Genomic DNA, 22,191 nt, shown 5'->3' on the forward strand with positions numbered 1-22,191 from the left:
TGGCTCACGGGCCCAGCCGCTCCGCGGCATGTGGGATCTTCCCGGACCGGGGCACGAACCCGTGTCTCCTGCATCGGCAGGCGGACTCTCAACCACTGCTCCACCAGGGAAGCCCATGAGTCCATGTTTGAAAAGAACCTGAGTATTAGGGTCTGCTGAATTGGGAGATTGGTCATTCACAGCTAGGACTCTGAACTCTAGTTTCCTTGATACACATGCCCTAATTAATGAGATCGGCTCCTCCTGTTCTTGCCTCACTTGCGATGAAGATGCTGCTTTTATTTTATACAGAAAATAACATCCTGGGACAAAGTAGTCCTTGAGCAAAAAAGATAGTGACAAAATCATTAGAAATCATTATCATTCATTTTGCTAGGGCCAGTTGTCTCGGAGATACCAGGCTGAACCAACTGGGCATATGGGAATGTGTCCACTTGCTTGTTGAGTGAGAACCATCATCTAAATCTAAGGGGGCTTTTAGATTGATTCTAAGCACCCCTTACTCTGTTTTTTTGGCTCTGACCCGGAAAACAGAATGAAAACCAGTTGGGCTTCTAGAATCTTAGGATATTTTATTAGCCTTGTGTCGTGGAGGTAGATGACTTCCTCATGAGCTCGTTTCATATGCATAAGCTTTTGCCAAAGCCTGTATATTCTGGCTTTGGTGTTATAGTATCTTTCACTTTTCCTTTCATTATAGCCTGTAGACCACAGTCTGCTGTTATACAGCATTCAAATGACTCTGCATCCTATATTGAATGGTCTCAATTTTTCTGTAATATTTCTGAGGATATACAGGATCAGAAGCTCTGGGTATGCATGTTAATGTTTCTTCCAGGACCTTTCCTTGTATTCATCATTGCGACCCATTGTCTCAGTCTTGCTTATGTTATATTGAAAGTTTTTGCTATTTGGTATCATTGGTTCTTTCCTAAGTCACCTTCTCCTGGTAACTGCTTTGGAACATGTCTCACCTGTGGAGTCTTTCCTTATTTGTTCCCCTCTTTGTTTATCTATTTAAAATGTTTTATTATGGAAGTTTTCAAAGAGTGTAAATACCGAGAACGAGAATAGTATAGTGAATCCATGTACTTGTCACCCATCTTCAACAATTAACTGTCTACTCTTCTTATCACTTCCTTCCTACTGTTTGCTGTTGATGTTGTATTTGTACTGCAGTATTTTAAATCAAATCATAGACATTTCATCTGTAAATATTTCTCTAACAGATATTTTTTCATAACTATATTTTTATCATACCCAACAAAATTAACAATAATTTATTGATATTCTCTGATTCTTAGCCTTCTAAATTTTTTCTCAGAAAGAATCTTTTTATGGTTGGTTGGTTTGAATTAGAATTCAAACAAAGCCTATGCAGTGCATTTGGTTAATAATTCTCTTTATCTCTAATAGTCCTCCCCCTCTTTTTTTCAGTATGGCTATCTATTTAAGGAATTGGGTTGTTTGTCTTATAGCATTTCCCACATTCTGATTTTGGTTGATTACTCCTTTTGTTGTTTGATATATTTCTCTATCCACAGACTTCCTGAAAACTGGTAATTACGTTTAGAGGCTTGATTAGATTACTGTTTGTTTTTCCTCTTGGCAAGAATATTTTATAGGTGGTACTCTTGCTTCCTACTACATCTCATCAGGAGACACATGATATTTGATTGTTCTCCTCTTACTGATCTCAAGATTGACCAGTGGGTTATGTAAAAGTTTTGGCAGCCATTACTGATCATGGCCTAGATCTGTTTTTTCATTAGGGCTTGCAAAACAGTGATACCTTATTCTCTTTTTCCTTCTGCTTTTATTAACTGTGATTCTTCTATAAAAGAAATACTTTCATTAACTATTGGGTTGCTCTGAAATAGTTTGGGAAAGTCATCCCCTTCTTTTTGTACCTAGTACAGATTATTATCCTGATATACCAATCCACAACACTCAACGTTTTCTTTTTTTATGTTTGAAACTTTGGAGTTTTTCTCTCCCATACTGCTAAATACCTTTTTTAATTGCAGCACTCCAGATTACCCCAAATAAATGCCAGATGAATAAAGATAATTCATTCAACAGATATTATGTACCTGATGTGTGCAAAGCACTCTGCTGGGTACTAGTTATACAGTAGTAAACAAAATATAATCTCTGTCTCAAAGAGCTTAGAGTCAGAGTTAGGACCTCTGCCTTTTATAACTCCATAGCTATATAAATGGTGCCCCTGGAGTTGTGCTGTACAGAGAGTTTAGAATGGGAAGGGCAACAGGTCAATGAACTGGCAATTTTTATACAGGGTAGTAGTGCTAGTCTTGGGGGAAGTCAGGGAATAAGTTTTAGAGTTTAAGTTGAGACCTGAGGGATGAATAGCAATCATCTTGATGGAGAAGTGGGAGGGATTGGAAGAAATTTAACAGGCCTAAAGGTAGCAATGTGTACAAAGGAGAGGGAGCATGCCTTACTATGGAACCACAAAGGGTTGAGTGTGATGGACATGGAATGGAGAGATTGGTGTGGGATGGAAAAATGAGAGCAGGAAAGACAAGCTGGTTCTTCTCTTTAAGGGCCTTATAGGACATGATTTTATCCTGGGGGCACTGGGGAGCCACTGCATGGTTTTAAATGGGGTATGCCATGGTCAGATTTGTGTATGCAGAAAGTACAGTAATAGCACATTTGTTCTCTTGAACCTGTAGCTGGCTTCCGAGTGTCCTTGTCTGGGAGATGCTCACTCACAGCCTCAGGCAGACACAATAACACAGACTACCTAAAAAAAAAAACAAAGGAAAAAACTTGGCCTTCATTCCAGGAGAACACAAAGGGCCTTTAAGTCCTGTGTACCCAGTTTCAGAATGGAAGCCTCAAACACTTAATGGAAAAATATTAACACCGCAAGAGGAAAGTGCTGCCCTTAGATGTAGTTGAAAATCCTTCACTATCACTTTTTCCTCATGGATCCTTATGTATTTACAAATACAACTTCTGTCTGAGCCTCACTTCTTTGGTCTTTCCTTTACTATACCATTATTACCTTCCTCCCATCAAGGCATTTTCATTGCTCATCCCCTCCTTTTCTTTCTGAAGGTGGGCTTATCACGTCCTCCAATACCTTCATTTTTTTTTCAAGCTATAAGCCCCCAAAGGCTCCAGGCTTCATCCTCTTCTTCATCCGGGGTCTAGGTACTAACTGACTGTTCCTCCAGTGAGTGAGGAATATTGACTCCTTAGGGATTATTCTCAGATGTCAGAGAAGGAGAAGGCAATAGCAACCCTTAAAACAACACATGCCCATTCCAGATTGTTTTTTTAAAGATCACCATGCATTGTAGATCAGACCTGTAAGAATCCGCTGATGCACTTCTCATTGGACTCCTGTAAATATGCTCTAAAAATAGAAATAACTTATCAAGAACAAGTGTCAGAAATTATCATGGAAAATATTTGAAAAACTACAAGTTAACTCTCACTCAGATGGTTCAAATTGGACATTTCTGATTTTTCCTCAGTGTGGCCAGGTCTTCTGAGAATCAGACAGAGGACTCATTGTGCAGACCCAGCTGAGACCCCAGGGCTTTTGACCTTCTGTGGACTAAAGGTCATCCCAAATGGGGTTCCATAGCCACACTGACTTCACATTCTTGAATTCAAGAACCAGTATAAGTGATTGCCAGTTAGCTTTGACTATATTTTAGAATATTTCCCAAATAAGACAAGGAGGAAAACAGAAATTACAAATTCTTTAACATATCTCATAAAGTGCCATTGCTAAGTTTGAGTGTAAACATCTGGATCTTGGTCTAGATTAAAAATATACCATTCCTAATCTCTACCACACAGTATCAAATGAAATCTGTGGTTTCTTTCTCTAAGTTTAAAATTTTTCTTTAAATTTCTTTAAATTCCATACCACTGAATTCTACTATGTAAATTACCTTCATCTAAATTAAGATCACCAAATAAATATATCTCCAGCTCTAGAATTTATCTGATTAGATTTTAACAAACAATATTTATTCTGTTTTCACTGTATTATTCCCATCTCATTTTCTTTTCATAATAAAATGGAACCCAATTTCATCAATTATTATACAAAAACACCTTTCAACAGGAACCTTGAATGTAGAGTAGAATGTCCACGGTAGCTGCCACCCTACTGGAGACTCTCAGGCTTGCCTTCCCTCATCACAGGAAAGGTATTTTAAATCCTGGATTTTTCATGAGTGAGTTGTAGCTGTCACGTGGAACTCCATTCCTTTTACTTTTTTTTGAGCCTTCAGCCTGTACTTCGGCTAACTGACTGATGTAAGATTTTTGGTTCCACCAGTTCTGATTTCCCTGTGGTTATAGATTCCTCCATCACTGACTAGTGAGTATGTGATTACACAAATAATAATTTGGCTTATAGGATATTATAATTATTATTATCAGGATATTTTACTGCTATAGTAGGAATGCCAGCATCATCAAATGGTCAAAGTGCTGTCCCAAGGCCAGTATATAAATGAGATCTATCAGTCTGTGCATATCTTCTGATTTGGAACTAGCTGTCCCTGACTCACCCCTGCAATGCATTCCCCACCCCCAATTGTAAACCTTTCACTTAGAATGAATTATTTTTCCTGTTATTCACTGGTAACCATTCCAGATTTGTTTTTAATCTCTTACAGTTACTAAACCAAGGAGATTTAACTGAAGGACGGACATGAGCATGGGTGCTGACTCCTGGAAGAGCAGCTCTACCTGATCCCAGAGTGCATGTAGTGGGAACAGGATGCTTATGGCTCACAGTTTGCCAGAACCAAAATGAATCTGTGAAGGACAGGACCCCACTTTTGCCTCTGTTCATCTTTCCTGGCCTAGAAGATGACTGTAGGAGAGCTTCTCTTCAACTACCATCTGATTCAGACAAGAAAGAAAGCAGTGAATGTGGGCTGGGTAACTGTACCTACCTCTTTTCCCACTGCACAATTTTGGGATAGACTTCTCCCAAAAGTGAATTTGATTATTTGTTGGCTGAAGTTTCACAGTAAGACTGTTGAGGGGAGGTTTTCCTTTGAAGAGTTTTCATCCCATACTGAGCTGTCTTTTCACATGGGTGAACTAAATCCTGCCACCAACCATAAAACTTCACTGAGAAGTTGAGCTTTCAAGATGCCTTGTTGCTTTCGAGAAGGGAGTGATGTCAGTTCTGTTGTGACATTCTCCCTTTAGCAACCTGAGTAAGAGACTCTCTGCCACTGGTCTTCAAAAAAGTAAATTACTTGAATCCCTGCTTGGCCCAGGCTGAGGTACTATGTTGTCCTATACACCTCTACTTGGCCACTTTGCTTTCTTTGTTTATGGAACATACAGTAGCATGTTAAGAGGTTGTTTGTTTTTTGCTTTTTGTTTTTTGTTTTTTTAAGTTAAAAATCACCTGATTCAGAGCTTCAGTTGTTTTTCCTTTAAATAAACAAAACAGCCAGTCAGTTCTTTGGCTCCTTGTTTTAAACAAAATTTGTTTCCTTTTGAGAGGAGATTAAGAAAATAATTCAGTCTTTCCCTTTAAGATGGGGCACTGATTTACCCTCAGGAGTCCATGCAGGTAAAACTGAGCTCAGAAGTCTTGGGGAAGATGACATGAGCATCTTCATCTCCAACTAGCAAACCCACGTGGTAGTTATCAGAGTATCATTCTTGTCGTCACCAAAAGGACCACGTTTGAGTCTGGAAAAATGGCAATAATAACAGATATTTTTGAATATTTCCAGAAAGATACTTTAAAAAACATGAGAAAGGTTCTTCTGTCAGAGTTGGCCCTCTTGCTACCATCATCCTGTCTTTAGAGTTACTGAGAGAGAATATTTCATTATTATTGGTGAGAAGAAAAGTATCCAGAGATCACCTACTAAAAAATCATGGCTGTCAGAAGTTTCAAATTTATTAAAATGAACCTCATGCTAACATAGTACACACATGCACACAGTGACACATTCTAAGCAGATAACAGCAAAGAATTAACTGCTGTTTAAAGTAAAGTAATTATAGTTCTTAATTTGTTAATGACATGCATAATTATCCTGTGCTAGATAGACTGAGTTCATATCAATTACTTGTATTCTTAAAATGCCAGTTTTGGCTTCCAGTAGCCTTACTTTTATACTAGAACAGTGGTTTTCAACCAAGGACATTTTGTCACCCAGGGGACTTTTCGTAATATCTGGAACATTTTTGGTTGTCATAACTGAGGAGAGGAGTGCTATTGGCATCTAGTAAACAGAGGCCAGGGGTACGGCTAACCATCCTACAATGTATAGCTCCCTCACCCAACACAGACTCATCTGGCCCAAAATGTCAATAGTGCTGAGGCTGAGAAACCCCGTATTTGGGGTTGCAAACTTGTCATCCCCCATGGGCTAATCTGATATACAAACATGTTTTGTTTTTCCCACATTTTATTTCCAAATAAATTTTTTTTTTTTTGGCCGGGCTGCGCAGCTTGTGGGATCTTAGCTCCCCGATCAGGAAGTGAACCCCTCGCCCTTGGCAGTGAAAGCGTGGACTCCTAACCACTGGACGGCCAGGGAATTCCCAGTAAGTTTTAAATTAGTTGCCGAGATGCACATTTCTGGTTTCTGTTGAAAATGTGGTTTATCTGGCAATTCTGGGCCTGTATTCCATCAGGGTTGATATTCTCTAGTCTCTACTATCTCCTACTAATCTGACCGCCAGCCCATTTGACCCATTTGTTTCCTGACTAGCCTCTGTAGGCATTTGGGCTTATGCCCTTTTTTCTGTACCTGTATGCTTAAGTGTGAGGCACAAAGCAAGAACCCTTAATTAGCTCTGATCCCTCTACCCTGAACTTCTCCACTTTGATTTACTTGGACCATTCTCTGTTATCTACTTTTCTTTCCCGCATTCTCCAAAAGTAACCATGACTCAAAACCCAAGTTTTGCCTGCCTTGACTCAACCCCAAGGTAGCTGCTTGATATTATTCGAAAGTAGTAGTTTTAAGTATACTGATTAACCAAATGATTTGAGATTATCTGGTAATTCATAAGACAGCTCCTCTAGTTCTTTCTCGGGGCTTGTAGGCTGTTCTGGAGATTCTTCTAAATCCTGCCGTGGACTCCTGATGCCGAGTTTTGTAGTTTCATGAGTGCTGCAGAATAAATTAAAGAATTACAACATTTTAAATTTTAAATCAAAGGAAGCCTCATGTAAGGCTTAAGCATGGTTTCAACATAATCATTATTTTGTATGGGGTATAAAGGCAAATTTCTAGGGGGAAAACTGAGATAGGAATTAGGGGAAGGGCTACTAGGACTTAAAACAAAATTGAGAGTAATAGAAATACTGTGCTTTTCTCCCTTTGACTTATATGATATCAACGGAGGAGGTGGTGCTAATGAGTTGCTTTAAAAAAATGCTAGATTTGGGACTTCCCTGGTGGTGCAGTGGTTAAGAATCTGCCTGCCAATGCAGGGGACACAGGTTCGAGCCCTGGTCTGGGAAGATCCCACATGCCACAGAGCAACTAAGCCTGTGTGCCACAACTACTGAGCCTGTGCTCTACAGTCCACGAGCCACAGCTACTAAAGCCCACCTGCCTAGAGCCTGTGCTCCACAACAAGAGAAGCCACCGCAGTCAGTAGCCTGTGCACAGCAACGAAGAGCAGTCCCTGCTCACCCCAACTAGAGAAAGCCCGCGTGCAGCAACGAAGAAGACCTGACACAGCCATAAATAAATAAATAAATAAAATTTTTTTTTTTTTTTAAAAAGCTAGATTTGAACAAGCCATGGTGACCAAGCTGAGGGGAAAAGAAAGGCTTTGATTGTACAGGATATTTACAGCTTTTATTGTGGCCCTATAACGGTTTTTACTTTCACTTATCCAATAAGTAAATAAATGAAGAGTGTAGTTTATCATTTTATAGGAAGTAAAAATATACATGATTTTTCTTCAGAATTGAAGTAGAAGTACTTTTGACTGATGGCATTGGACTGGGATTGGAAAAATGATGTGTTTCAAATTGAAGGAATCTAGACCTAATACACAATAGCTATATTTTATTCACAACTGCACTACTCACCAAATATAAATGTGTTACTTGGAGATCTCTAGATTAGTATTCTATAAATACAGGATTGTGATCTCAAAATATGAGTGACTGTTCTAAAGCTTCCTCCCAGTGGCATTACTAGAGATGCAACTTGAGAGCTGTAGGATGACAGCAGTATCTCCGATTACCTGGGACAATCACGGACTTCTGATTGCTCCTTCCATTGTAAAGCCCGGTTGCCCTGACCCTTGTTCCTCACAAAGTCTTCATCCAGCCCAGCATGCTTCAGGGTGTCTCGATACCGTTGTTCTGCTTCCTTCCTGGCAAGGTCCTGTGGAATGGAAATTAATCTGCTGTAGCTGAATTACCAGATAATTCTAAATTGCTTGCTTAATCTGTATGCTTATAATACTGCTTTTCCGCCCCACCACCCCCCAGTAGTGCTGGACACAGATTTGTATGAAAATTACTTAGAGCCTAATTTTCACGCTTTAAAGTACATAGGAACTACCTGAAGATCGGGTTAAAATGCAGATTCTTATTAGGTAGTTCTCAGATGGGGCCTGCAATTCTGTATTTCTAATACTCTCAGGAGATGCCAACTGTTGTTTTGGGAACCACACCTTTGTGAGGCAAGGATTTAGATTTTTGGAAGACCAAGTGAGATCCAGATGAAAAAGATGGACTAAAAACATTTTTAACATTTAAAAGCAACCAAAACATCATCAGGAACACTGAAATATAACAAATTGAAAATAAGCTGCACTTGTAACATTCTTAACAGGATGGATGGTATGCATGTAGACCAGAAAAAGGTTATTTTTTGTTTGTTTAAGTGTTCAAGAGCAAAGTCATATAGAGTACTTTGTATTTTTCCTAGAGTTGTGAAAGATCTTTTGAGATCTGAGAGTGAGCTTGCTAGGAAAAAGCTAACGAGCAAACGTCATTATGAGAAATTTTTACTTAGCAATGCAAGTTGCTAAATAAATCCAAGACAGTCCAGTGTGTGTGTAATATGTAGGGGACTGGACCCAGGAAATGCCTAAATAATGCACTGGCTATAAGACATAATGCCCAACATTTGGAACCAGGTCACTAGGGAATGCCAACTTTTGTTTGAAACTCTGGAGAGGAGAGAGATTTACAGAGCTTGATGCAACTCAAAGCTATCTGGGATGCTGGCCTTTCTAAGACTGTTCAAGTAGCCCCAGAGCTTCCTTAGGGAGATCTCAACTGTGTCCAACTTCCCTAGGAGTCTAGAGAACATCTTAAAGTGACTCTTGCAGCCAGAAAGCCACTTAATCTGGAAGAGGCCTTGTGGGGTGCTTGCGAGCATCTCAACCCCTGAAGACCTATAAATGTGCCACAGCTGTAGAGGCTGGGGGTGCCCAGGGCACCAGCACTACAGGTGGAGAGATGACATTAGCAAGTTAAAGATACTCCAACACAGCCAAACTGTCAATTGTATGCCTGGGATCTAACCTCCACTCTGATTCAAGCTGAAGGCTAGACTGTAGAGAAAACCCCAGGAAGTGAAATATCCCTTTATAGATGCCATTGGAATCCAGTCTTGTATGAAATCAGTCCAATGTTCACCAGTGCACTACTTACTTTGGGGAAAGATGGTAGTAATAAAATGAGCCAAATTTAGAATCTTTCTGAGCCTAAAGGAAGTGTTTAATACCCAGATATTAAGCTGTTTCATAATTTCTAAGAGCCCTTTCATCTAAGAAAGAAAGTGAATGACGGTTTAGATTTACCTTAGTAACTTGTTCGAAGAGATAGGGCCGTATTTGTATTCTCTTCTTCATTTCCTCCAATTCTTTCATATACTCTTTTGCTCTTTTACGGTCATTGTTCCTGGAATTAACAAGATTTTTAGAATGAATTCCAGGTTTTTCCAATCTGGAATACCTTTAATTTCAGTTAAGTGGAATAACTCCCACAGACCTTGTAAATTCCTAACTGTGCCTGGCAAAATCCTTGACTCTATGGTTACAGGAGCCTACTGTAATAACCCCATTTTGCCATTTTCAAGGCAAATGGCTCCCAAGATAGTTATCCCTTGGACACACGGAGGACACCGACCGATTCTCTTTCAGCTTTGCTTTGAACACCTCCTCCAGGCTTTTATGGGGATCCATGGCTTTTGCACGCAAGGTCACAGATTTAGATATCGCCTGACACTTCTTTTTGTGCATCTCCGACCACTGAGTACTTTGATCTGCTTTGTCCTTTTTCTCAAGTGAACTTCTAAAGGGAAGAGGCAAAAAAAGAATACAAATGACCAACCTGGGTATACTTAAAAGCAATCTTAGTAACCTCTCTGGAAAGTCAGAGAGGTTGGTTTTTTCTATGAATGGGTGAGTAATTTACCACACTGGCATTTCAGAAAGAATAAGATTTGGGATTAAATGCATTGGTAGATGAAGCCTTCCCAGCACTATGGACAGTGAGTTTCTACCCCAGGAGAAGTTCATTAATTGAACTGAAAAACATGAGTTAAAATATTCTTACATTCAGGTGTCCTGCCATCTGGAAACAAAATAATACTAATTGCTACCATTTGCTGAGCTACCTACACTGAACCACGTGCAGACAGGCACCAATAAGTGCTTTATAGCCATTAGCTTTTGTAAATTCTCATAGCTGCCCTGTGAGGTAAGGACTGTAAGTCTCCCTTTTTATAGGCAACAAGATTGAGCCTCGGGGAGGGTAAACCACTTGCTTGAAGCTACCCAGCATGCCAGTGGAAAAGCCAAGATTAGAACCAGGATGTCTGAGTACCAAGCCTCTGCCCTTGACAACTGTGCTGTAAATGGTGGGCTGGAAGGTGCCTGGGTTCATGGTCCTTTGGGAATACAAACCTGCATTTCCACAGAGAACTGGAAATGGGCCTCCCTCGATGCACAATTTGGGGTCAACCTGCAGCACTTAGTTTGTACAAATATCATTCTACAAGGTACTATGGAGAGTTCTACCAAAAGAAAAAACAGTCAAGACTCTTGCAGTAGGGTGTTTATATTCAAATGGACTTATTAGGAAGGAGGGCATGACAGTTTAATCTGCTAATATGTCAAACTCCCTATTGCCAGAACACAGATATGGACATTCTCTGCAGGTCGGCCACCGTCTGGTTCATGAGACCTATTGTAGTGGGACCTCAGGATTCTGATGCATTTAGCCTTGATTTAGTAACTCTGACTGTGAAATTTGAGGAGAAGGGAGTATCCCTTGGATTCTAAATACATTTCTAAAATCCCTGTTGTGGGTCTTAAAGAGCCAAGTAGATTCCATGTACTCCTCTGTGAGCCCCACAGGAAGGCAATGAGATGCCAGTCCTCTCCAGAGCTAAGCCACCAGTTACAGCATGACCTCTCCTGCTGACTTCAGCTCAGAGGCCTAGTGGAGGAACTCATGCTGGGGTGCTGGCTGGATGAGACTACCATGACAGAGTCAGGTCAGTTAAAGAGTTAAAAATAAGGAGGCTCCTGCTTCCCAACCGACTTCTAATAGTTCCCCAAGATGAATCTCAGAGAATCTCAAATCTATGTGATGGATGCCTCATCTTTGTGGCAGGGTCGCACACACAGGTTCAGGCTTCTCTGAATTCCTGTTCCTAATGCTTCCTTCCTCTTTCACCAGTGGGTCTTTACGCATGTTATTCTGTTTGGAAACTTGTTTCTTTCCAGCCTTTGTCTGGCTGACCTCATTCTTCAGGTTTCACCTTAGGCATCTATTACAAAAGACCCAGGCTGCCCAGTGCCTGCCCCCGCCCCAGCCACAGTCCCCTGCATTTCCCCATCATTGTGCTACTCACAAGATGGGATAGTTGCTTCTTTGCCTTTCTGTATTTCAGACTAGATATTAAACTATAGGTTCTATAAGGTATCTCCAGCCTTAATGCTGTACCTGGCACAAAGTAAGTCCCCCAAGAATATTGGCTGAGTGATGGTTAAGTGTTCTCCAGCACTAAGTGTGGAGAGTCACATGAATTCCTGTCCTGATCAAGACTCCCCTTCCACCCCTTTCGGTCTCTCTGATAACAGGAGAGAAGGCCCAGCAGCAGAGTGCTTTCCAGCATTGGGGCCAAGATCTGAGCACTGTAGGTCTCATGCAGCCTGACCACTCACCTGACTGCAGATTCTCTCTTCCTGGTGGCATCTGTGATGTGCACAGGGAGGGTGTTGGCAGAGAGGGAAGCAAGGCCACTCAGAGAACGACTCCTTGGTAGGGGTGTGCTGGGTGGCTGTGGAGATTCCTAGAAGAAATGAAGGCTAATATTGGTAGGACAGCACATGCAATTAGTTTCTATCTTAACTAGGATTCGATTTTAGCGAAGGACTAGTCAGAATCTTCAGTTCTTTCTTGGGATTAAGGCAAGGGTAATGAGATCTTGAGTTTAGTTAAACAGGGCAAGACTTGGATATCAATCCCAAAATTTTTAATTAAATGAGAAGAGTTCTTTGGAATTGGTATCAGGACATGGCAATTGACCCCAACTCCCTGCCTTCCAGACTTGCTTGCACTTATTTCTGCAAAATTCCTCTACAGAGAGGGAAGGAAGGGAAGTGTTCTTGTGGTCTTAAATTCTTAGGAACCGTGGATCTGCTTACAGCTGAGCCGGTGTTTTAAAAAAATTAAGATAGAAAAGTGTCATGAGAAGTGCCTTCCATTGAGACCTGGCCCCTCCTGTGTTTAGGGCCTCAGCCCTGACCCTCCTGCAGTGGCCTGGGCTCTCACCCTCCTCCCTTCAGAGGCGGCAGCATCACAGGGCCGAGGAGTATGACGCAGACAGGCGGTTCTCAGCAAGAAGGGCTTGTTGCGAGTCACCTCCTGGGTGTCTCTTCTCTTGGCAGCTCTTTTCTGGAAGGCCTTGTAAAGTTCTTCATAGTCAGGGACGGCAGGATTCACCCGAGGCTGGAATCCAAAGTCAGTGTGCAGAAACCCAAGCTTCTCCTCCCGGGTCCGGGTGGCTATTCGAGGCTGTGAGTCAGCCCGGCCACTGGAGGAGGCAATGGGGGAGGAGGCCATCTGGAGCATGTCCAGGGCTCTCATCTGGATGCGAATTTTCCTCAAGAGCTCAGCTTCTGTGGAGAAGAAGTCAGGGGAGCGAGGGGTGAGAAGGAACCAAGCCTCAAACCAAAAGGTGTGGTGAGCTTTCACTCTTAAACACTCGTAGTTAGTGTGCTGGAACTCAGCCATTAACTTTTCAGGAATTTTCCGAGCTAGTTGGCATCGTGTGGAAAGCTTGAAATTGGCCAGGATAGGAGTATTTATACCATGAAAATGGCAAACACTGCAAGTCAACTTCCTTTTTTTTTCCTGGAGAGTGCCTTAATGAATGTTGACTAGGACACCACTGCTGTATGCCAATCACGCTGCAAAAGCAGCTACCATTTACACTTACTGAGTACTTTCTACAGTTCCTTCTTCAGAGATGGAGCAGGAGGGATGGGCCAGTCACCTGCTCCTCTCCCAGGTCTCCCTTCTCAGGCAGAGGCCCCACCGTCCGCCCAACTGCCCACATTGTTCTCACCTCCTCCTCACTCATCAGTCCTGCCGCTGCCTCCTCTCTAACTGCTCTCCGGTCCAGCCTCTTTTCATCCTCCCTGCTACTAGTTTCCTAATTTCTCAGTTGAATCACTGAAATAGGCTCCTATGATCAACATCCCTCTGGACTTGCCCGTCCCCCTATAATTATCTCCACAGCAGAGTGAGCTTTCTGAACTTCGTATCTGATCATGAGCCACCCTACTTAAAACACTTCAGTGGCTCCCCTGCCCTTGGGACGAAGTCCAAACTCCCTCCCATGGCCTACAAGGCCCCAGGTCTGGCCTGTGCCTGTCTGTCTCGCCCCCCGCTCCTCTTCTGTCTCCCCTCTACCTTTCCATGCCTTGAGTGTGCTCAGCTTTCTTACCTCCATGCTATTATCTTTGCCTGGTACACTCTTCTTCCCTCTTCATTGAATTCACCACGGCTCCTCCTTCAGGGTCAGCGCTCACTTTCCCTCGGGACTTTCCCTGACTGTTCGCACCGCTCACCACACTCTAAGTCAGGTCCCTCTGTTACAGGTGGCGTTGGACCCCTAGGCTTCCCCCTTTAACTCCTGCAAGTGACTTATCACATTTGTAATTATTTGTCTGTCTCCCTCCCATGTCCACAAACTCCACATCTATTTATTCACGCCTGGGACGTGGCAACATGCTACGGAATGAGCGAATAAAGCCAGAGTCCTTTAACTGAGCTATGTGTGTTGAAATGAGTACCTCACAGGATGTGGGGGGCTTTCCTCGGGGCAGCTGGCTAGTGGTGGCGCGGGCCTAGGCTGGTACTCAGATGTCTCATTGCTTCTCTTCTCCGGCACCCGTGCTGCTGCAGAGGCCTTCGTATCCACTCACTGAGCCAGGTGAGGTCAACAGGATGAACCCGGGGCCTCCTACTCCTCTCCCGACTAGGCGCCCCCATTGTACGGGCAGATCCAACCCTACCCCGTGGCCTGCACTGAGCAAGGCCTCTAGCGGGTCTGCCCGAACAGCCCATCTCCGAGCCAGGGCGACCCCTGAGCCCGACTAAATCCCCACAGCACCGCTTGGTACCCCCACGCAGGAAGCAAGGATGTCTTTACCCTGGAGTTTGTCCCCGAGGGCTGGCTCCAGAATGGACTTGGGGATCCTCCCGGTGGCCTTCTGCTTGGGGACTTTGGCCTTAGCTGTGGTGACCAGGTCCCTCTGTTGAATGGCTTTCTTTCGCTGCTCGTCCTTCCCCAGGAAGCTGAAGGGCTTCAAGGAAGAGAGGAGCAGTTCCTTCCTCTTCTGGATCCCTGCCCGCCTGCGTGCCTCGCTGCGCTCCATGATCTCCTGGTAGAGGGGCAGGTAGACGTGTGCAGGCACAGGCTGTGCCCGGAACTGCCGGTGGCACTCGGCCTCCTCCTGGCCCTGCTTCTGGGCCTGCTGCCTCTCATGCTCAAAGGAGGCAGGGGAGGCCAGCCACTGGGCCTTCTTCCCGGCCTCGCGCAGCGTCATGCGGAACGGCTGAGGGACAGTGATGGATGATGCCCAGGAGCTGATGCTTCTGTGCTGGGAGGGAGGCCTGGAGCTGGAGGGTGGCTGAGGCTGAGCCTTGGGAAGATCGGAGGGCAGGTTGCTCAAGGAGCTGCAGCGCCTCATGGAGCCACACCTGCGGGAAGAGAGCAGCTCTGTGCGTGGAGGACAGGGGGGCCAGGAGGCCCGGCTCCTCCAAGATCCTCCTCCTTCCCCCTCCCTTCCAGCAGGTCACAGTTAGTTTCTCAGCCTCGCATTGCAGCCCCACAGGCCTCTAGGCCTGCGCCTTTCTCAACCAGGCTTCTCTCCTTCCCACAGGCCATCCTAGCAGCCCTAGTAGAAAGTCTCTCGTTAGAATGGACCCAAGAATTGCCACTTTGCACCCTTAATACTTTCATTCGGTAGAGAGAAGAGTGTGGTGGTGCACAGGAAGCCTTCAGAGTCAGGCCCAGGTTCCAGTCTTGTTTCAAACAATGACCAGCTGTGTGACCTTGAGCAATGTTCTCTTGGAACCTCAATTTCTTCATCTGTAGAATGGCAAAAATAGTATCTACTTACAGGGTGATTGGGAGGAGAAAGTAAATATTAAATGAGATAAAGTATATGTGCATATAGCAGGGCTCGGCCAAGGGAAACGGACCTTGTTGCCATTCTCAGGGAGGTAGTATATTTGGGAAAGCCATCTCTTTAATTGATTCCAAACCTTCAGGTGACTCAAGGTTACCCAAAGTGATTCAGGACTGCTTGGTAGGAATCAGAACACGTTTGGCTGATTCTGGGCTGAAGCCTGGGTAGGTGGCACTTACAGGAGTGGTCTTTGTTTTACTGAGGAGGAAGATGAGGCCCAGAGTCATGATGTGACTTGGCCAGAGTTGTGCAGTGAGGCAGCTGTTGAACTGTACTGCCTTACCTCGGAGATGGGGGGGACTGCACCTGTGGCTTCCCCCTGCCTTTGTCTTGGAAGAAACTCTCCAGGTCCTCATCATCTTCAGAGAGGCTTTCATCACTGTCTGGGTCAGACAGATTAAGGGATTCCAACAGGCACCACCTGCCTTTCTGCCTTAGTGCCTGCAGGGTCTCGTAAAAACTCGCAGTTGAGTCAGAAGTAGAATCTGTCTCCTCCTCTGGGCTGATGAACTCACTGAGTTTGCCAGCCCTGGGCAAAACCAGCCCATCCCCACACAGCTCCTCTTCTGCCTCTGTGTCTGAGGAGGACTTGGGGGGAAGTATCTGAAATGAAATAGAGTAGACTGTAGGTCAAACTGTGATTTAAAAACATAACTACTAATTTCATTTTAAATAAGTATACATTAGGGACTGGGGCAGGGGACAAAGAAAAATGTGTTCCTTGCTTTAAAGAAATTTCACATATTGGTATATGAGGTGTGCTTGGTTGAAGGGCGGGAAAGGGAAGCAGAGAGCTGAAGTTGGTTCATGCAGTCCGGTGAGCATTTATGGAGAACCTCCCTTCACCATGCACCCCTGCTCTCCAGGAATCCTACCTGTAACTCTGGCCACACTCTGGGACCTGCCCTACTTGGGTTTTACCTACTTGTTGCCAATCTTCCAATTTTCCTGCTTCCCTTGTCTATACCTCTGCTTTCCTCATATTCTAGCTAATTCCTACCCTGTTACTAGGAATGAGTAATTAACAGGAGAGACAGTGTGGTCTAGCTGAAAGAGTCCTAGAAAGTGGGAAATACAACTGGGCTTAAATACTCCATTCATTCAGAAAATATTTATTGGGTGCCTAATGTGCATTGAGTATTAGGCTGTGAACAAGACAAACAAGGTCGCTACTCTCATGAGGCTTACATCCTAATGAAAGGAGAAAGATAATGTAAGATGGTAATAAATTCAATAAAAGCCATGAAACTGTGAGATTATAGAGTGATGGAGTGGCTATGGGACACTTTTCTGTTGATAAAAGCCCATCAGATAAAGACCACTAGGAATGTACCTGTAATCAGAACTAGGTTTATTAATTTGCTACAGCATACCATGGGAAAGTATAGGGAACTTGGCGTGGGGTGGGGGCTTTTTATAGGGTTGGCTTGTCCTGAATGATTCTGAGGAGGGTTAGGGGAAGCAAGGATGGATGGATGCCATCATAAAGGGCACAGTTTAGTAAGTGGGTGAATGAGCAATTTTTATTCAAAAGGCAACAAGAGCAAACTAGGGCTGAGTAAGTAATTGATAAGTAAGCATAATCATTTAGAAGTATGGGGTATTAGTCGTTTTGCAGGTACAGTGTGGCCCTGTGAGAAATACTGATTTCTGCTGATCTTGCTGCTGGCCTCATCTGGGTCTATTACAGTCTGAGTTTTACTTTCCCAGTCCTGGGATGATTTTTACTTTCTCACTGTGGAGGACTTTTAGACTGACACCTGATTGGTGAGAAAAACTCCAGCCTTGCTAAGATCTGGGGTAAGAGGGTTTGGGGTTCGAAGAAAAGCAAATACAAAGGCCTTGAGGCAGGGACAAAATTTTGGACTTTTGGAGAGGTAGAAAGAGGGCCAGTGTGGTTGGAGGATAGTAGCAAGAGATATCCTGAAAGAAGCAGGCTGGGGCCATGATGGGACCGCACAGGGTGACTGGTTGGTTGCAGCTGGAAACCAGTTGGGACGGGCCGCTGTAGGCCTCCAAGTGACACTTGGTGATGGTTGAACTGGGTCCAGCTCTAATACTGAAAAGAACACTGGATTCTGTGTCAAAGGTATGTATGTGCTCTAGCTCTCGCTCTGCTACTAAACAGCGTGTGATTTTAGGAAAATTCCTTTTTTAAAAAACGACTTTATTGATATAATTCACACCTACTATACAGTTCATACAAGTGTACAATTCAGTGGGTTTCAGTATACTCAAGAGTTGTGCAACCATCACCACAATCAATTTTAATAACCCCCCAAAAGACCCCATTCCATTTAGCAGTCACTCCCTATTTTCCCTAACTCTCCTCATTCCCCAACCCCTAAGCGACCACCAATTTACTCTGTCTCTATGAATTTGGGGGCAAATTTCTTAATCTCTCTGTGCCTCATTTTTCTCTTCTACAAAATGGAGACAACAATCGTGCTATTAGTCCTGGGGTGGTTGAGAGGATAAGCGGAAACTGGGGGCCATTTCTATGGTTCTATGAAGAGCCTGACGTAAGGGCTCAAGGGGTTCAGGTCCCGGAGATAAGAGTCCGCCTCTGCATCCGTAAACACTGCCCGTTTTAATCCCACGCCCCTGTGATACGCCCTTGCAGTCTGTCTCCAAGGGAACTTCAAACAGTTTCCTCTCTTAGGGATTTCTTTCCGGGGCGCAGACACGATCACTCCCCTTCTTTTTCTCCCCTCACCTGACGGCTCCACTGAGCGCCGCCGGAGGCTCCCGCAGACCTCCCCACGGTCATCTTCTTAGCGGGGAAGAGACAGAAACGGCGGAGACAGTGGGGAAGACAGCAGCAGTGGAGGTGCAAGCTAAGCGGGTCAGGTTCCTCCCCTTTCTAGCTTGGGCCTCTGATTGGCTCCCAGGCGGACACACGAACCAGTCCCCTTCCCAGGCAGCCTCTAATCTATCCCGCCCAAGCAGGCAAAGTTCGTTTTCTGATTGGCCTATTCTCTTTGCACGTTATACTTCCGGTTTTGAGGTGGCGGCTCAAGCGGCCTGTGACTGGAGAGCTCTGCTCCGGAAGTGCTAACCCCAGGCGGGCCCAGCGGGAAGCCAATTACGGTGCAGGTCAGGACCATGGCGGCCTGGCTTGCTGGGATCCGGTGGGGGACTGCCCCTGCCGCTGCCCGGAGGGGCCCGCTGGTCTCCAGCCGGAGGTGGGCCGGCGCTTCGTCAGACACCGTGTACGATGTGGTGGTGTCCGGGGGAGGCCTGGTGGGCGCCGCTATGGCTTGTGCCTTGGGTAAGCGCATCTCCAGGCCGATAGCGGCGGGGAGCGGGGCCGTAGAGGAACGATGAGGACCGTGTGAGCCCTGGCACTGTTTGCCCAAGGTCTAAGCGTTTGTAGATCTTGTGGTCCATTCCCTGCCCAGAGGAACCCCAGGACCCGGGGGGCAAACGTTTGTTCCTTCAGGATTCCGAAGGGTCAAAAGTGGGAGGGACTCCTTAGGCGTCCTTCCAAAGCGTGGGGAAACAGACCCGCCCAGGGTTATTTAGTTCTGGACACAGTTGAAAGTAATCAGGCATTGTCTATTGAGCTAGGCTAGGCAGTTTTTTGTTGATGTTGTTTTTTAAACAGCTTCATTGAGATATAATTTGCATACCATAAAGTTTACCCATTTAAAGCATAGAATTTAATGATTTTTAGTATAGTCACAGAGTTGTGCAGCCATTGCTACAATAAATTTTAGAACATCTTTATCACCACCAAAAGAAACCCAAACCCATTAGTAATCACTGTCCATGTACCCCCAATCTCCTCAGCTCCTTGCAACCACTCATGTACTTTCTATCTCTATAGATTGGCTTTTTCTGGACATTTCCGTAGACATGGAATCTGCTTAATGTTTTCAAAGTTCATCCAGGTTGTAGCATGTGCCAGTACTTCGCTCCTTTTTATGGCTAAGTAATCTTTTGTGTGGATATAGCACATTTTGTTTATTAATTCATCAGGTGATGGACATTTGAGTCGTTTTCACTTTGGGGCTATAACAAATAATGATACTGTCATTTTCTGTACAAGCTTTTGTGTAAGCATATATTTTTGGTTATCTTGGATATATTCCTAGGAGTGAATTTGCAGGGTCATACGGTAAACTCTGTGTTTAACATTTTGAAGAACTGCCTGTGTTCCAGAGTGGCTGCACTATTTTACATTCTCACCAGCAATAAATGAGGGGTCTAATTTCTTTCTTTCTTTCTTTCTTTTTTTTTTTTTTAGAAAGAAAGGCATTCCTTAATTTTTTTTCATTCATTCATTCATTTTTGGCTGCGCTGGGTCTTCTTTGCTGCATGCGGGCTTTCTCTAGTTGCGGCGAGCAGGAGCTTCTCTTCATTGTGGTGCGCGGGCTTCTTGTTGCGGTGGCTTCTCTTGTGGAGCACGGGCTCTAGGCGCGCAGGCCTCAGTAGTTGTGGCTCGCAGGCTCTAGAGCGCAGGCTCAGTAGTTGTGGCGCACAGGCTTAGTTGCTCCTCAGCATGTGGGATCTTCCCAGACCAGAGCTCGAAACCGTGTCCCGTGCATTGGCAGGCGGATTCTTAACCACTGTGCCACCAGGGAAGTCCCGAGGGGTCTAATTTCTCCACGTCCTGGACAGCACTGTTACTGTCTTTTTGTTACTAGTTATACTAGTGAGTGTGAGGTGATATCTCCTGGTTTTGATTTGCATTTCCCTAATGACTAATGATGTTGAATATTCTTTCATATGTTTATTGGTCATTTGTATGTCTTCTTTGGAGAAATGTCTATTCAGTACCTTTGCCCATTTTTAAACTGGCCTATTTGTCTTTTTATTATTGAGTTGTAAGAGTTTTTTATGTATTCTGGGTACAAGCCCCTTATCAGATAAATGATTTGCAAATATGTTCTCCCATTTTGTGGGTTGTTTTTTCACTTTCTTGATGGTGTCCTTTGAAGCACAGAAGTTTTTAATTTTGATGAAGTCCAGCTTATCAGTGTCTTACCACTTGTGCTATGGTGTCATATCTAAGAAAATCATTATCTAACCCAAAGTCACGAAGTTTCGCTCCTGTATTTTCTTCTAAGAGTTTTATAGTTTTAGCTCTTACATTTAAGGCTATGTTCCACTTTGAGTTAAACTTTTTATGCAAGTTAAGGTAAGGACTTTGCTTTTACATGTATAGTTTAGGCTGCTCCACTACCTTGTGGGGTAGATAGTTTCATCTTTTATATGAAGAAACAAGGTTAAGTAAGGACCAGAGTCTCACACCAGGCAGAGTCAGAATTTGAACCCAGGCAACCAAATTCTTTTGCAACAACTGTACGGTGACTTTCAGAAATTGGATTTGAGTTTTCTGGCTTCACAAATTAAAGGTCACTAACAGTGAGAAAGTCTTTTCTGATTTCACTTCTGGGGTGTTAGTCACATCTTCCCTAGGAAGTTCCTCTTCTAGGAAACTGGTGGGAAGCAGTGCTTTGTATGAGCTAATGGGCTTGAGTCTCAAAGTAATTTTGTAAAGCATAGTTATCAGTTATTGAGCACTTGCTATAGATAGGCATCTTGTAAAGTATTTTGCATATATATACATACATATATATGTATGTATATATGTATACTTTTTTTTTTTCTGTGCCAAGTGTCTTGCAGGATCTTAGATCCCGACGAGGGATTGAACCTGGGCCCAGCAGTGAGAGTGCTGAGTTCTAACCACTGGACTGCCAGGGAATTCCCTATATTTTATTTAATTGTCATAATACCCTTGATTTTAGATTGTGCAGATAAGAAAGTTAAAGCTCAGAAAGGTTAAGTAACTTGCTCTCAAAAGTTGGTAATTAGGAAATACAAATCCTTTTTGAGACTGACAAGACTTTCTGACATATATACCCTTGCTCCCTGACAGCCATTTTGGTTTTACCTATCGGTAAATGGACTATAATGGTGCTTCTCAAGCTTGAGCATGTTTAAGAATCATCTGGGTTTTTTGGTTTGGTTTTGCTTTGGGGTTTTGAGTAACTAAGACAGGGACATAACATGTAAGAATTTTGAAATACAAAAGGGCATAGGATATATAGTATAAAGCATGTATAGTAAGACTTCCATTTCTAATTGTTAGCCATCCAATTCTCCTCAAAGGCAATCGTTGTTACCAGTCTGTGGAGCATATTTTTAAAATGAGGATTCCAGGTTCCACTTCCAGTGACTCTGACTCAGTTTGTCCAGGTGGGGCCCAGGAGCCTGTATTTTTAACAAATAATCTTCAGAGATGGATGCAGGAGATATGAAGACCACACTTTGAGAATGAAAAACACTGGGAAGGCTTAATTGTCTTGTAGTGACTTTACCTCCTAACTTTTTATACAATTTTGTATGATATGTACCTGAAAAAGTTTTTAGTTTTACTAAATTTTTTTTTTTTTTTTTTTTTTTTTTTTTTTTTTTTTTGTGGTATGCGGGCCTCCCTCTGCTGTGGCCTCTCCCGTTGCG

At 43.7% G+C, this 22,191-nt stretch overlaps 3 protein-coding genes across 13 annotated transcripts in view; 2 read left to right on the forward strand and 1 right to left on the reverse strand.

Moving 5' to 3' along the window:
- ZNF410 (zinc finger protein 410) overlaps nucleotides 1–5,471 on the forward strand; it is a 40,275-nt gene extending 34,804 nt beyond the window's left edge. For all 5 annotated transcript variants that reach the window (XM_055088585.1, XM_007109012.4, XM_028496161.2 and 2 more), the window contains one exon: nucleotides 4,671–5,471. In XM_055088585.1, coding sequence (XP_054944560.1) covers nucleotides 4,671–4,709 — 39 coding nt within the window. In that variant the 3' untranslated portion in view covers nucleotides 4,710–5,471. The remainder of the gene's footprint in view (nucleotides 1–4,670) is intronic.
- On the reverse strand, nucleotides 2,124–18,543 carry FAM161B (FAM161 centrosomal protein B). Of its 6 annotated transcripts, none has more exons than XM_028496156.2 (10): nucleotides 18,437–18,520; nucleotides 16,004–16,323; nucleotides 14,679–15,229; nucleotides 12,794–13,140; nucleotides 12,184–12,311; nucleotides 10,139–10,303; nucleotides 9,811–9,910; nucleotides 8,239–8,381; nucleotides 3,340–3,388; nucleotides 2,124–2,770 (listed from the first exon to the last, which is right to left on the reverse strand). In XM_028496156.2, exons 1-10 carry the CDS (start codon nucleotides 18,488–18,490, stop codon nucleotides 2,744–2,746), a joined length of 1,884 nt encoding a protein of 627 aa, XP_028351957.1. In that variant the 5' UTR covers nucleotides 18,491–18,520; the 3' UTR covers nucleotides 2,124–2,743. The 6 variants fall into 6 exon arrangements, with proteins under 6 accessions (XP_028351957.1, XP_028351959.1, XP_007109072.2 ...); XM_007109010.4 differs by lacking the exons at nucleotides 2,124–2,770; nucleotides 3,340–3,388 and adding exons at nucleotides 5,551–5,709; nucleotides 7,015–7,148 and having other exon boundaries at nucleotides 18,437–18,543; XM_028496155.2 differs by lacking the exons at nucleotides 2,124–2,770; nucleotides 3,340–3,388 and adding exons at nucleotides 5,737–5,833; nucleotides 7,015–7,148.
- Nucleotides 18,544–18,789: 246 nt separating this feature from the next.
- Nucleotides 18,790–22,191, forward strand: part of COQ6 (coenzyme Q6, monooxygenase) — a 25,593-nt gene continuing 22,191 nt past the window's right edge. For both annotated transcript variants that reach the window (XM_024118453.3, XM_024118454.3), the window contains exon 1: nucleotides 18,790–18,991. In XM_024118453.3, the coding sequence (XP_023974221.1) occupies nucleotides 18,826–18,991 (166 nt within the window). In that variant the 5' untranslated portion in view covers nucleotides 18,790–18,825. The remainder of the gene's footprint in view (nucleotides 18,992–22,191) is intronic.

The sequence above is a fragment of the Physeter macrocephalus genome, chromosome 11 (assembly GCF_002837175.3).
Source record: "Physeter macrocephalus isolate SW-GA chromosome 11, ASM283717v5, whole genome shotgun sequence".
Lineage (NCBI taxonomy): Eukaryota > Metazoa > Chordata > Mammalia > Artiodactyla > Physeteridae > Physeter > Physeter macrocephalus.